At 39.0% G+C, this 15,718-nt stretch overlaps 1 protein-coding gene across 5 annotated transcripts in view; it reads left to right on the plus strand.

The window, feature by feature from the left end:
- Nucleotides 1–14,871, plus strand: part of LOC117403291 (serine/threonine-protein kinase PAK 5-like) — a 130,378-nt gene extending 115,507 nt beyond the window's left edge. For all 5 annotated transcript variants that reach the window (XM_034005331.3, XM_034005332.3, XM_034005334.3 and 2 more), the window contains 4 exons: nt 3,493–3,619; nt 9,940–10,065; nt 11,436–11,570; nt 12,156–14,871. In XM_034005331.3, the coding sequence (XP_033861222.2) occupies nt 3,493–3,619; nt 9,940–10,065; nt 11,436–11,570; nt 12,156–12,311 (544 nt within the window). In that variant the 3' untranslated portion in view covers nt 12,312–14,871. The remainder of the gene's footprint in view (nt 1–3,492; nt 3,620–9,939; nt 10,066–11,435; nt 11,571–12,155) is intronic.
- The last annotated feature ends 847 nt before the right edge of the window (nt 14,872–15,718 follow it).

Raw genomic sequence — 15,718 nt, forward strand, 5'->3', positions numbered from 1 at the left:
AAGCAGACGGGACACCAACATCATCTGTGGTCAATGCCCTTGGAGCAGGTGTGTCAAACTCCAGTCCTCAAGGGCCGCAGGGTCTTCTGGTTTTCTTTCCAACTTAAGCTCTCAATTAACATAATTGATCTATTTTCCAAGGTCTTTTACAGTTAATGGTTTTAAAAATGCACTTGATTCAAGGTACACTACCTGTGAAACATTTAGAGGCCTGAAGAGAAGTGTTAAATGTGTCCAGTTATTCAAATAATAAGTGAGAGTTTGGATGGAACGAAAGCCAGAAGACACTGCGGCCCTCCAGGAAATGAGTCTGACACCCCAGTAATTAGAAGCTTTCATTGTACTACTATATGCCCATGGAACATTTGGTGCCAGAAGCCTGGGTTACAGTTGATAGCTGTGCCAAATGCCCAAAGAATCTGTGGTAAGTGTATTGCATATTTTGAAAAGTGCAGGTTCTGTATGATTTGTGCCAGCACTTAGACTTTGTAAATGATTGTAAATGAAGCCCATTCTGTTTATTTATTCATGTGATTTCAATTATAGTATATCTCTGTACAAACGCATAGCTTCGGTTGCATATATGCGCTTTGTTATGTAAGCAATTGTGACAAGCAGGCTGTAGTGGTAACGTCAGACCAGAAAGGAGTACGCAGACAGGCAGTAGTGATGAGTGAAACTGCCGCAATGGCTGCGCTCAGTACGTTTATTGCAAAATAAAAGGTTTAAACAGAAAACAGGACAAGGCACTTGAGGCCAAAATAAATAGACAAACAAAACGGATTAACACTAAACAAACAGTGGACTAACAGACAAACAAACACGGTGAGTACAAATACTTATAACAATTATTATTTTAGTTTATTTTAGTTTACTTTACTTTCTCTCCACACCCGTTCTCCACTCATCGAACACACAACCCCGAGTGAACGAAATGTGCATCTATATATTATGCTTGGATTCAATTACCAATTAATTATTCACTTGAATCCCAGCACGTGAACTAATCTGTGAAAACCCCACTCACATATTAAGTACTTTAAATGCACGTGAAGTGAAGTGCAATCCCCGTGCCTAAATACAATTATACATTTTAAATAACTCGTGCTACACACACCCATTTATATCCCGTGCAGCAACTACAATACACCAACATTTACACACTACATACAATATAAAACACAAAAATACACACAGGGGTGGGGCACATTGCCACAGCAATATAAACCAATTTATTAAAAAAAAAAGATACTTATTTACATCGTTTCAGTGGTACAGTTTTGTGTATATGTGTGTGTATATATATATATATATATATATATATATATATATATATATATATATATATATATATAAAATGTGTGTGATATACCTATATATATATATATACACAAATTTATTTTCAAATATTTGTTTATTTCATTTTTTACCGTTTTTTGAAGTTGCGTGTTATGTAATATGTCTGTATATAAAAACATTTCTGTTCAAATGTCGGTTTATTTACAATGTTTTGGTTGTGTAGATGCTTTATATGACATTCCTGAATAAAACTACAACTTATATTCAAGTGTTTGTCCTTTCATTATAATATTTATGTTGTTTTTAATACGCTGGTCAAATTGACCGGTCATGGTTGTTCTAGGTATGCCTATAAACGTGGTCGTTCTAGTGTTATACAAGCCTTCGCTTCGCTATCCTAATCAAAATGATGTGTGCTGTGTGCATGAGGAAACAGATCCTGTGTGCTATTTGATTGGCTATTTTACTACCTCTGTGAACTGTGATTGGCTTAATGGGAATGTCACTCATACAATGCAGACTACACATGTTGAATACGCATTTTATATTAAAGACGGGTTGTTTTAAAGAATTCCAAAACGACACAATACAATGAAGTTTTAGAAACTAATGGGCCGTATGCATTTAAGGAGAAAGAAAAAAGGCTTTTTTTTGTTACATCAGACAAGGAGTACATGTTAAAATTCAAAGGTAAGCAGTGCAGTTTCACTTTACGTTGCTTCTGCCCGTCCCCTGCTGGGTGCTGTGTCTGTTGATCGCTCATTTTCTGTCAATGTAAGGCACCTCCACCTTCACAATAAGCCACTGACCTAAAGATACGCCTCGACTGCTGGGGCTTTTGATATCACGGTGGTCATGGGTAAGTCTCTGACATTATCATGCACATTAAATTATCGCTCACAATACATGTAGCGTGCACAGTACAGTATGTAAATTAGGCAAATACTGTGCAAGTAAATTAATGCGTTCTCTGTCAGTAAATGGGACAGTAAATTTAGATTTATCGCGCATGTTAGGCTCACTACTTTACGTGTGCGCTAACTCCAAATTTAGTGCCCTTTATTAAATGAGGCCCATTGTCTGTAGAATTGGTTGTGTGTGTGTGTGTGTGTATACAAAAAGTAGAAATGTTTATTTTTATGTATGTATTTTGGGGTTGATTTGGTATTTTAAAGTATTTTGAAGTCACTGCATTGCATTGATACACAAAATTAAATAATAGATAACTCACTTTCAAAAAGACTTCAGGAAAGTTGCGTCTGTTCATAGAGCAAGTATCAAAACATTGATAAAGGACATCTGAGAAGGATGAAGATTTCAGGAATACTTTCCTGTGCACTCACTGCACTCAAGCACTGTTTTGTTAATAGAGTCTTGCCTTTACTGTAAAACAGTTTAGCCAGCACAGTGTAAATTGGTGTTTGTGTGCAGAGAGGATTTTTATGTGACTTCCTATTTTCTGTGATTTTTTTGCCATTCCTGTGTTACTGAACATTTCTAAAGTATAGCAAAATATATTACTTTTTGCTGTTACTGCCTGCTGTGTTGTACTTATCACTAAAATATATTTTTTCAGCATAATAGCGAATGTTTTTATATTTTCATTCCCATATCCTTGGTCATAAATCAAAGCTGACCACTTATTTGTGTAGGAAACACAGCAGGCAACAATGGTAAGTATTGTGTTTTGTTATAAACTCGATTTGCCATGTTTAGTAACAAGGTTTGATAAAAAATAAAGGTTATAGTAGTGTGTAATGAAGTACATTACAAAAGACTAGGGCCCCATTTTTATTACTATTTTAACATGCAATGTATCCTAGTACTTAAAGCATGTTAAAACTGTTTCCTTTGGGTGTTATTTGGATGTAAAAAGAATGTTATGGAAGAAAAATATAGCATTACAATTTTATGGTGGCACAGTGGGGGGAATAGCATTCTATTCACAAGGTAATGAAAAGGCTGATGACCTTTTAATAATCACAGCATTCATCTATCAGTTGATAATGTGTGCCATGCAACTCCTTTGCATAGAAGTTCATGGGGGGCAACATGAATGGTCACATCACACTCCCATCGAAATATTTGTTTGGAAATCATATAAGATACAATAATGGTGTTGAGTAACTCCGTTTGAGGTATCCCCTCTATTACTTGACATACATTATTTACCCCATTCTATTTTCATTGCAGGATGAATGAAGAACAAATAGCAACAGTTTGTTTGTCAGTGTTGAAGGCTTTGTCATATCTCCATACTCAAGGTGTTATTCACCGGGATATAAAAAGTGACTCGATACTTCTCACAAGTGACGGAAGGGTAAGGGTTTGCAACAAATTATTATAACTTTCCTATAAACTTTAGTGTTTACAGTCTTCTTATACATGGTGGTGGCACAAGACCCATATTTAATAAGATTAAATGGTGCGTGAGAACCATGTATAATAAGATTGCCCATGTATAACAGGGTTGATGATAAAAATGTCAGTATCAGTTTTTTAAAAAACTGTACCGCCAGTACATGTACACAACAAAACATCATCAATACCAAAACAAACAACAATGGCCTGGAGATTAAAGTTTTATCTGCAGAAGACAGGGAGTTCACAGGACGGGAGGGGGAGGCGGATGCTCAAAGAGAAGCATATCAACAGAGATGCAGAGAAGTCGAGGGAGTGAGCTGGGCTGATGATTTTCTCCTCGAAGAGGGGGTGCCGACTGTGGAGAAGACGATGCAGAGCTGGAGGAGGTATTCTGCTTCGGGAAGATGGGAGGTGGGGTGAGTCGTCAAGAAGTAACAGGAGGAAGGGGATGCAATGGTGGTTGAGCACGATCCAGCAGAGGCTTCAGAGAGGGAGTCAAAATCTAACAAATGAGCTGGGTAGTGAAGAGATGTTGGCCCCTCAAGCAGACACCGAAGAGAGTCAGAGTGATAGGGTGGATAGGTATACCTTGAATGTGATGCAGAAGTTTGCCAACTAAAGGAGAAGAAGTGAGAAGAGGTCTGGTCTGTGGAGATGAGGGAGTAGATGCGCTGCTGGAGGAAGTCCCTGGTTGCAAGGTTAGTTGCCAATGCCTTTTGAACGAGAGGGTGAGTAAAAAGATCTTGCCCAAGGGGAAGATGCGTATTGCTACATTGAAATGGCCAAGGAGAGAAAACAGTTCTAGTAAGGAGCTGCACGCAATGCCGACAATGAAGAATGAACATGAGTCCTGTATGTCTTCTCATAGCAGATCCTGAGGTTGAAAGAATTGAATAGATGTGGATCCTGGAGCTTCATTTATGTTATGGCTGAGGAAGGTGGCAGAGGAAGGACCTGTTCATGAAGCTGTAGCAAGAATGAAAGGGACCTTTCTGCAGGAGTGCTGGGACAGGAGGGGTGGGGAGAGAAGAGAAGAGAAGAACAGAAGCAGGATCCACTTGTAAATGCTCATGAGAATACAAGGAGATTAGCGGTGGAGAAGGAATGTAGAGTGGCTGAATATGTGCTGTAATTTGTTTTTTCTAACCTTTTTTCTTCCTTTCTTTCTTCCTGTGGCAGGGCTGAGGCCTACTCCTGTAAATATTGTTTTTTGGTTGGATTTATGAAGAAAATGTGTTAGGTTTGGTTTGTAAATACAAATGTTGTAATTTTGTAAAGCAGTGTGTGCTAGATATGGCATGGCTGGAAGGTTAGACTTCCCTCCCTGCCTAATTGAAATGTGATGTGCAGCATGTGGCCAGGTGTTGATTGAGTAATTGATTATCACTTAACCCTGGTCACAAGCCTTTGTTCTGCTTTTGTTGGTTCCTGTTCTTGTGTGCCAGCGTGCTTGCATGGATAGCCAGGGAGAGTGAACCAGATGGATCAACCAAGAATGGCCTATACCGGAGTTCTGTGCATGTTTATGGTAGGGGTTAATTTAGGGGATTTTTTATCCCACAACAGTTTAATTTAGTTTGTGTAGGGAGAAGGTTCCTGGAGTGAAAGACACAGATTTTGTGGTAAATTTATATCCTGGGCAGCTGCAAGGGAGCGTGGGAGCAGAATCAACCATAGACAGTGGCCCTGCAGGGGCTGGGTGTGGAGAAATGTCAGATGGAGCATGATTACACTGCGAGGGCTGGACTTCAGGAGGCTGGTTTCTGCGTTGTGCTGGAGGGGGGTTGAAAAGACAATGGTGCTGATGGAGTGGCTGAGAAGAAACACACAATTCCAATCGCTTCCCACTGGGATTTGAATGCCAAATTTTAAAAGATTTGCCGAGATTGCTGGTGGGCCATTCTTGTTGAGGGAAGCAGCTTGGAGAATAAACTATTCAAAGGCTGGATTAGATAAAAGTCGCCTCTGGAAAATTGCGGTAGATTCAAAGCCTCAGATGACGTGCAGCGCGTAGGCTGCAGATGAGTCGTGGGATCCAGAGCTGAGCAGTCTTTGAAAAAGCCACGAGGAGAAGGAGCAAAAGAAAAAACTTTTGTTTTGATCAGCAGAGAGATTGAGACATCAAGGGCTGGAACACAATTCAGTGGCAGCAGGTTCAGCTGCAGCATCCGATGTAAGAGAGAGAAGGATGTTTTGAGTGGATTATTATGCAGAAATTTTTGCTTGCCTGCTTAGCTGGTAGGATGATATCGGATGATTCTGGATCTGTTTGAGAGGGTGACACAGGTATCCATTGTATTAATACAGTTTTAGTTTGGTAAGTTAAATAATGCAGTTTTAGATGGCAAGTTCCCTTTCAAGTATGAAATGGGTATTTACCTTCAAAAGACCCAAAACCTGAATAAGATATATCAAAGCTGCTCGAAGAGCCTCTGATGCAGTAATGGCCCACCCCCGAGGGCACAAAAGCACTGCGCTCGCAGACCTGTCTCAGGAGGTAGCAGCTCTGCTGCAAAAACAGGAGGAAGGGTTCTACTCCAGGTACTTCCTAGTGCCCAAGTGGGATGGTGGCCTCAGACCGATCCTCGACCTCAGACAGGTCAACCTATATCTGAGCCGAAGGAAGTTTAAAATGTTGACAATGCAACAGCTGTTGGAGTCAATCAGGCCAGGCGACTGGCTCACCATGATGGACCTTAAAGACGCCTATTTCCACATCCCCATAAAACCAGCGCACAGGAAGTACCTGTGGTTCGCTTTTCAGGGAACAGTGTACGAGTTCCATGTCTTGCCATTTGGCCTCACCCTAGCTCCCAGTGCATGGAAGCTATCCTGGCTCCTTTGAGACTTAAAGGCATCAGAGTGCTCAATTATCTGTATGACTGGCTAATTTTTGCCCACAGAAGCCCACATGGAACACATTGAACTGCAACAACAGTCTATTTACAGTAAAGCCACTTTCTTGGTGGAAACAGCCTGCCCATCTATGCCTTGGTGTAGCAATGGGCAGTGTCATCAAAAGGGAAGTCAACACCACAGACGCGTCCAGCCTGGGCTCGGGCACGGTGTGGAATGGCAGGGGGGTGCAAAGTGTGTGGAACCCCCCTTGGCAGGGTTTCCACATCAATGTTTTGGAGTTGCAGGCAGTTTACCTGGCCTTGCAGAATTTTTTGCAGGAGGTTCGAGGGAAACATGTGCTTGTACGTACAGACAACACAACAGTGGTAGCTTACATCAACCACCAGGGAGGCCTCAGGTCGCCCAGTCTCCATTGCGTGGCCCACAAGCTTTTGCTTTGGACACACGAGAACCTTCTGTCACTGTGGGCAGTACATCTGCCCGGGGTGACAAAGTGAGCAGCGGACCTCCTCTCAAGGAGAGTTCCCAGCGCCTCAGAGTGGAAGCTTCACCGTCTGGTTCTCCATAATAGGAGACGGGGACCCACTGGTAGTAGATGCCTTGGCACACCAGTGGCTGAGGCAACTGTTATATGCCTTCCCACCTCTCGCCCTGCTTCCGCTGTGTCTCGAGAAAATCAGGCAGGACTGTGCCAAGGTGCTCCCTTATTGGCCCAGGAGACTGGTTTTCAACCCTGATGCAGTTCCAGAGTTGCCAGCCGTGGAGACTGTCCAAGAGCCGTGACCTTCACAGTCGGGTATGGGGGACCTTATGGCATCCCGACCCTTCGAGCCTGCAGCTCTGGGTCTGGTCCTTGAACGGCTGAATTTGAGCCATCTGGGTCTGTCCAATAGGGATATTGACTCCCTACAAAATGCCAGAGCATCGTCCACGCGTTCCCAGTACGGGTACAAGTGGGGCGTCTTTCAGATGTGGTACCTGCCTAATGGGTTCGACCCCACAACCTGTCCCATGGCAGTTATACTGCAATCTTTGCAGGACCTTTTTAACAAGGGGAAATCACCATCTACATGGGTCTATCTAGGAGCTATTTAAGCTTGCTATGTCAAGACTGACTCTGGCAATTTTTGAAAGGGGCTCGGCCGCCTATGGAGGACATTGTTCCTCACTGGAGGCTAAACGTGGTGCTTAATGCAAATATGATGCCTCCATTTTGAGCCCATGTATTCAGCTGAGCTGAAATATTTCTCTCTTAAAGCAGCCAGAACAAAGGTTATGCTCTGTACCAATCCTGCCTTTTTGCTGAAGACAATCTCAGAATTCCATGTCAACCTGTCTGTGGAATTGGAGGCTTCCATCTACCTATTTCTAGTCTGACAGAGAGCTCTGCCCAGTTCGGGCCCTGGCGTACTAATGGACGAAATGTTGGAACCATTTTTTGTCTCCTTTGGGGCGAAGTCCCATGGTCAAGCCCTGTCTAATCAGAGGCTGTCCAAATGGATAGCAGACACGGGCAGGACTGCCTATGAGCTGGCCAACTTACCCCCTCCAGAAAAGCTCACTGCCCATTCCACCAGGGGCCTTGCAACTTTGTGGGCTTTATTCCAGGGTGCATCTGTCAAGGACATTTGCAATGCAGCGGTATGGGCTACTCTTCATACCTTTACTAGGTTATACAGACTTAATGTCGTGGATCCTCAAAACTCTGGTTTTGGAACTAGAGTGTTAAGGACGGCTTCTCAGTGAACCCTTACAACACTGGCATTGAGGTGAGTTTCTCCCTCAGTTTATTAGCCCTAGCTACTTGTTACTGGGGTTCCGTATGGTAACACACAAGGCAGCCTCTCAGTTTAGCCATGTAACATTCCAGTCGTTCTGCAATATTGCCCTTGCGATGGCTTTGGTACACTTACCCATACGGTAATGGTTACATTTCGTACTTGAAAGGGAACGTTAGGTTATTATCGTAACCCTGGTTCCCTGAAATAGAAATGTAACTATTGACTTTCTAGGTCACTGCATCCATGATTGCAGCAGACTTGATGGAAAAATGATGTTGAGGTCTGTGAGCGAAATGCTTTTGTGTCCTCGGGGACGGGCCATGACTGTGTCACAGGCTCCGTGAGCAGCTTTGATATATCTTATTCAGGTTTCGAGTCTTTCGAAGGCAAATACCCATGCAGTAATGGTTACATTTCTATTTCAGGGAACCAGAGTTATGATAATAACCTAACAATTTGTCCAGTCTGTTAACTGAAAGTAGCAAGTACACAGAACCCTTAAACCACTAAGTTGTATATAAAGTTGAATTTTGGGTCTGTACACAGAGCATAACGAAAAGCTAAGACCAAATGAAAAAGCAAGACAAACCTAGAGTTTAAACAGGGAGTTTGACAGATATTTTGGTGGGGCGCGCAGGAGGGAGGAGCCCCAGCTCCTTCACCTGAACCACACTTTAAGGTTACAAATGTTTGTGGAAGAGCAGAATAGCGCAAGTATTCAATAAGCTTCATACATTTTGTGCGAAATTACCTCAGCCACATGTCCTCCATGGGATGTTAGGCAGTGTAGACTGATAGCCCTTAAAAAGCAGAGGTTCTTGAGTGATATGAGGAAATCAACCTCCAACCTCCAAAAGAGCCAAGCAAATTTTCTCTTCTGATTATTAAAGTAATAATGCATGTAGTTTTCCCGTGCCCTACCGCCCCCGCCCAAAAAAATGTTAATAAATTAAAAAAAATTCTGAAGTTTAAAATGAATTGTTACAAAAAAGTATTTGTTTTACTTATCCAATTCTGTATCCAATGTTATTCTAAACACTTCATTAATGGTTAAAAATAAACACAGCTAGTTCTACAATTTGTCTGTCACTATGTATTATAGCAAATAATATACACCAAAGCTGTATATTAGCGCTCTCATGATTTATATGTCACTATAAACCCTTGATAGAATTACAGCCTTATTATGTACAGTTGGGTGTACTTTATTACAGGGTTTCCCAATCCTGGTCCTGGGGTACCCCTGTGTCTGCTGGTTTTCATTCCAACTGAGTTCTCAATTACTTAATCAAACCCTTAATTGAACGAATAATGTGCTTAATTAGGCCTTTTTAATTGTTCTCTGATCCTAAAAAGTTGCAGATTTCAAGTTACTTATAAAATTGTACAGTTAACTTGAAATCTCCAACTGTTTAAAAGCTGAAAACAATTAAAAAGGTTGAATTAAACGATGAATAGGTCAATTAAGGGTTCAATTAAGTAATTAAGAGCTCAGTTGGAATAAAAACCAGCAAACAGAGGGGTCCCCCGGGACCAGGATTGGGAAACCCTGCATTATTACATAGTACCTTGTAGTCTGTGTTCTTGCTAGAGAGAAATGTATCTTTCAAATTGATCTGTTGCTTTTTTCTTACAGATAAAACTCTCAGACTTCGGCTTCTGTGCTCAAGTTTCCAAGGAGGTTCCTAAGAGGAAGTCACTGGTTGGCACTCCTTACTGGATGGCACCAGAGGTAATTTCTAGATTACCATATGGAACTGAGGTATGTTTACAACATTTAAATATTTATAAAGGTGCAGATACATTATAAAAGGCAGATACAGTATAAGATTCTAAAAGTAATTGACAATGTCGACCCAAGGGACTTTTTCGACCTAAAAAAAGAAACAAGGACCAGGGGTCACAAGTGGAAATTAGATAAAGGGGCATTCAGAACAGAAAATAGGAGGCACTTTTTTACACAGAGAATTGTGGGAGTCTGTTGTTGAAGCTGACACCCTGGGATCCTTCAAGAAGCTGCTTGATGATATTCTGGGATCAATAAGCTACTAACAACCAAACGAGCAAGATGGGCCGAATGGTCTCCTCTCATTTGTAAACTTTCTTCTGTTCTTATGTTCTTATAAGGGGGTTGTATCCCATATATTCAATAAACTGCACAGGCTGTAGGGCATTATATAAAACATCTGCTACCCACTGATCCTATCCCACTGGTTGCACTTTGCCGTGTGGTACCAGTACTATCTCCTTGTCCAGGCTGTAGTCAGACTCGCTAGGTACGAAGATGCCTGCTTTTGTTATTCTAGTAGTCGCTTGCTAATACAGACACCTATGCTGTATATTTGGATATGCCGGACACATTGTATGTCCCCCAGTAATAACCAATTTAACGTGACGCTAGGTCACTTGGAATTGCTTGATCCAAAGAGACACACTGAAAAGAAGTTATACTGTTATACTGACACCAAAAGCAGGACAAAAATATACAGAACAGGTACAAGTAGCCTAATCACTAAAATTAAGAACATGATTAAAAGAGAGCATATAAACTCATACTCTACAGAGTTTAAACATGGAGGAGCATGATTTATTTTGTGTTACTGGTAACCTGTAGACTAAAGTAAAAAGGAAGTGCGCTAGGTATTCATTTGATTTTACTACCGTACTGTATAGTGTATAGGCCCACTGTACAGATTTATATTTTTACATGCTGCAATGTGTACAGAGAACACAATAATGTTGTTTCAGTGCAATGATTTATTAATTTTAAATAATATGAGCACTATAAATGTGTGAGGATGCAAATTTCTCTTTTTTTTAACCGGACAGCTCGTTATTTTGCTAGATATGTCTGGTTTAGCCAGGGACTACTGTATATAATAACTTAAAAAATGAGCAACTTCCTTAATGTTTGTAGTTAGCTGTTAACAGTTAATAAACAACAAATGCCCCCTTTATTAAGAGCGCGACCATATCTTGTGTTAAAGATACAACAGCTGCTAAATTGGACACCCTTTTAAACATGAAAGTAACTTTCTTTCAGCAGCATTCTATTTACATACATTTCAGTATCAATGTAACTGTATTTTTAGTATTGTATTGAATATGTTTTTGTTTTTCATTGTTTTATAGGTAGATATATGGTCCCTTGGCATCATGGTAATAGAAATGGTGGACGGAGAGCCTCCTTATTTTAATGAACCCCCACTTCAGGCAATGAGGAGGATACGAGACAACTTGCCTCCAAGGTTAAAGGACACCCATAAGGTACAGTTCTCTTGTACAATGGTCTTGTATTACTGAACATACATACATACATACATACATACATACATACATACATACATACATACATACATTATATAATGCCTTTTACTACTTCCACCAAATGTTTTAAAGTAACAAATTAAAGATGTTAAGGCACACGTTGTTTTTTACAAGTCAGTACATGCCTGATAAAAGATGTGTGTTTCTCATAGTTGTCTACATATATGTGAATGGTAGATATAAATATCCATTGTACCTGTGATACTTGTTAAGATATTACCACTGGTGTCATATATTTATACTGGCAGTCTTTACATTATTAAAATGTGTATATGAAGTATACAGAAGTATTGTATTAAGCTGGACAATGTGCTGTGCTAAACTACAGTGCTAATGGCCATTCTTTACAAAATGGAGAATGTATTGTCAATTAGTAATTACTATTGGCAGTTACTATTTTTTTTAGTTTTAGAAAAGAAGTTTGGCAAAAAAGAAAAGAAAAAACAGAACAGTATTGAAATTATTATTAAATGCTTCTTTAAAAATGCTATAATAAATTATTTTTACAATATTTTTGTTCATCAGGTTTCATCTGTCCTGAGAGGGTTTTTAGACTTGATGTTGGTGAGAGAACCTTCGCAGCGAGCTACTGCACAGGAACTACTGCGCCATCCATTACTGAAACTGTCTGGACCTTCTTCCTGCATTGTGCCCCTGATGAGGCAGTACAGGCACCGCTGACAAGGAGCAGAATTTTCAGCTGTGAAAAGTGACTTAATAGAGTGAAACCCTTAAAAACAGCCAAAGCTTAGCTGCTTAAACACATTGGCTACAATCAGAGAGATAAATGTTCATCAGTTTTGCTTTTATGCAAAAAGCACATAATCTAACTACAGTAAGATTAAGAAGACTGTGCCCTCTTTCGGAATTGATAAAAACGGGATCCATTGAGGTAGCCGTATATTATAGTATTTCTATATCCAGAGATGTTAAGGGTTGACTTCTAACACTGAGTGTCTTAGCTGTTGGCTTCTAACACTTTTGGAGGTCCGCTTCTTTTGGAAGTCAAGTAATCTGCCTTCCAGACAACGCAAGAGCTGAATTCCATGAAGCTCCACTGCCCCTGTCACAATAATAAATTACAGCATATTCGAGACTCATCCTCAGAGTCTTACTTAATGGGAATTGTATGGAGGTTTTGTACATCTAGAAGGACTGGCTTGGTTTTAAAAAAAAAGCACTTTTCTCTTCTAACACTAGCAGTATGATATATTTAGATCAACTGTAATTTTATGTACAGTTTTTGATAATTTGCAGTATTTTGTTGTGATGTAACCAGTGTGATATGAACAGTATTAAATATAATTTAACTAGAATTTCGGCAAAGATCTTTCCTACTATTTATAATCCCTTTTTAAAAATATAAGAAAGCCTATACAGGAAATAAAACTAACCCTAAACTACAGTGTGAGAAAGTGTGTATCGATAACTAGACTGTATTTCTGAAGATGCAAACAAAATTATTTATACACTGAGGAAAATTTGTCAATTAAAAAAAGAGGGTAATGCCAGATTTTTGTATACTATTTATAGTATGATTTATTTTTTGAATAACTGAAGATTTATTTTTCAGTAAGTTTGCCTTTTTAGTTTTAAGATTTAAATGGGCAATTGTGTTGGTTACTTTACATAAGCAAGCAATATTTACTAATTCAATCACCTCTTTTGTCTTTATATTAATATCAAAGGTAATGTGTAATGATAGTGCTTTTCAGAAATCAAACTGGAGCTATAAAATATGTGCAAGACTTTTTTTTTTTGTATATACCATAGTATAAAAAGTAAATAACAATCTGATATGGTCTTATCTGTTTAACTGTAGGCAGTAGTTACACTCAGTGACACTCAGTTTTATTTGAGGTATTATTCAATCACTGTCAATAGAAAATAGTTCAGTTACTGTATCACAAATAAAAAGCACTATGAAAAAAAGGAGTGATTTGAAAATACCAAACCCTGAAGATTTTTAACATGCTTTGACTTCTGCCCGGTGTATAATCTCTATTTAATTCATTGTTGTGCTCCTGGAGCTGTGTCAGTGTACTTGATGAATCAGGTCTAATGTCAATTACTTTCTTGTTTGTTTGTTTTAGTTATAATTTTATTGTGTAAATATGAACACATTAACAAGTGTGCTGCTGCCTAAACCTTGATGAATGTTAAAACTTGAACGACTACTAAATAAATGTGCTGTTGCTTGTTGAGTGAACTCTTGCGTTTTTGTTATTAGTAAATCTGGATTTGGTCTGTCAGCGTTATATAAAGATTACAGAGACAGGACACTGACTCATTCAGAATTGTTATAACTCAGTGCTTTATTAATTTTTTTAAAAATAACCGTTTTGTTTAATACGTTGAAAATACACATCAAATGATTCTTATCATATGAGTAACAAGTTAGCATAGCTCTTAGTGAAGGAATCACTGGACTAACCTAATACCTTGTTTTAAAATCCTCTAATGACAGAAGACCGATATATTGTGCTTGTTGCAATTGAGAACATTTTAAAACCAAAACTGCAGTCTATGTGGAAGAGCTCAATTTGTTGCCTTTCAAACTGTCCTGTACTGTCAGTACGTAACTTTTAGTTCATTGTAATTCACCCAGTGTTTTTAACTGACAGTGTTGGACATTTAATGCAGTGCTATTAACATTAAATACATGCAATGAGTGATAATAGTTTTCATTATTTGGTCCTTTTTAAAAACTGCTATAAGGATAGTGACACCATAATTACAATTCAGTCTTAATTACAATTCAGTCTTAAGGTATGTTGTTTGTTATTAGTTTTGTTGAAATAAATGTTTTTTTCCATCACAAAATGTTCTATTGACACACTCAACTGTGCGCTGTAGATATTATTTGAGGTTTTATATATATATATATATATATATATCCCACTACTACTTTGTGGTAGTGACATTGTCCCGGCTTCCTTTATGAGTTTTCCTGATACAAAACCGACCAGTGGTAGGAACAGCCTTTTCTGGCTGCCTTGTACTGCAGGCATATGAAGCCCTTCCCAGTAACCCTTGCTATGCCAAGTTGCTTTTTTGACATCATACTATCAACCTAATATAATATTGCAGATAGAAACAAAGGGTGTTAAATAATGATGCTAAAAGCTTGCTTAGCAGTTCCAAAACCCAGCTCTAACAACCTTGGGCTAAGTTGACTTTCATGGTTCACAGAAGCTTGCAGCAGTTTAACATACTGTACAGCTGGTTGCATGTTGACACATTTTTTTTTTTCAGTAAGGGGAATGAAGGGGGGGGGGGGGGGGGGTGGGCACTGATTTGACATTGAAAGAGTAGTCATGTTCCCAGGCTCCAAGAGGTATAGATTTATGGTGGCTCATTAAGGACAGAAAAAAATATCAGGATCTTGACATTTTAAACCGTTATGCTGAGATCACAAGATACATTCTCAGGATCATGGGAGAGAGAGAAAGAGATCTGTACATGTACTAATGAGTCCCCATATATATATTTTTTCATTTTCAATTTTCATGTAAGTCATCTTGTACCTCAAACATAAATTACTCTAAATAAAAAATATATATTTTATCCTGTTTTGAATGACTCCTAAACTACATAATGTACATAGCCTTCCACATTTCCACTCTTTCAAACTAATTTATACATTTCCCACAGCCCACTCCCTCATTCTACAAAGGCTTTGCCTCACATCTCTCCTCCTCGTCTTTCAACTGAATTATTGTTTCTGAAACCATCCTACACAAATAAAAAACAAAATAAATACAAATAAAGGCTGTACAAATCCCCAAATAGCATACACTGCTACTTCATGGACTCTATTTTCACTAAATACAATAAAATATGACCCTGATATATTTGTCATGTTACACATTACATTAAATGAATTAGTAATGAATTATATTTATTTGATGGTTATGGAGTAGTCCAAGATGATACATTTGATCTCAAATCCACTTGGCTTGAAGGTCCATTGCCTGGCCATTTTAACAAGGTGATAGAATCCTTGATTATTTTCTGTTTTGTTTTTGTAATTAATTTAGAACAATTTGTAGATTTTATTTTTCACTTTGACATTATGGACTTTTTTT

This window comes from Acipenser ruthenus, chromosome 5, assembly GCF_902713425.1.
Source record: "Acipenser ruthenus chromosome 5, fAciRut3.2 maternal haplotype, whole genome shotgun sequence".
In the NCBI taxonomy this organism is placed as follows: Eukaryota; Metazoa; Chordata; class Actinopteri; order Acipenseriformes; family Acipenseridae; genus Acipenser; species Acipenser ruthenus.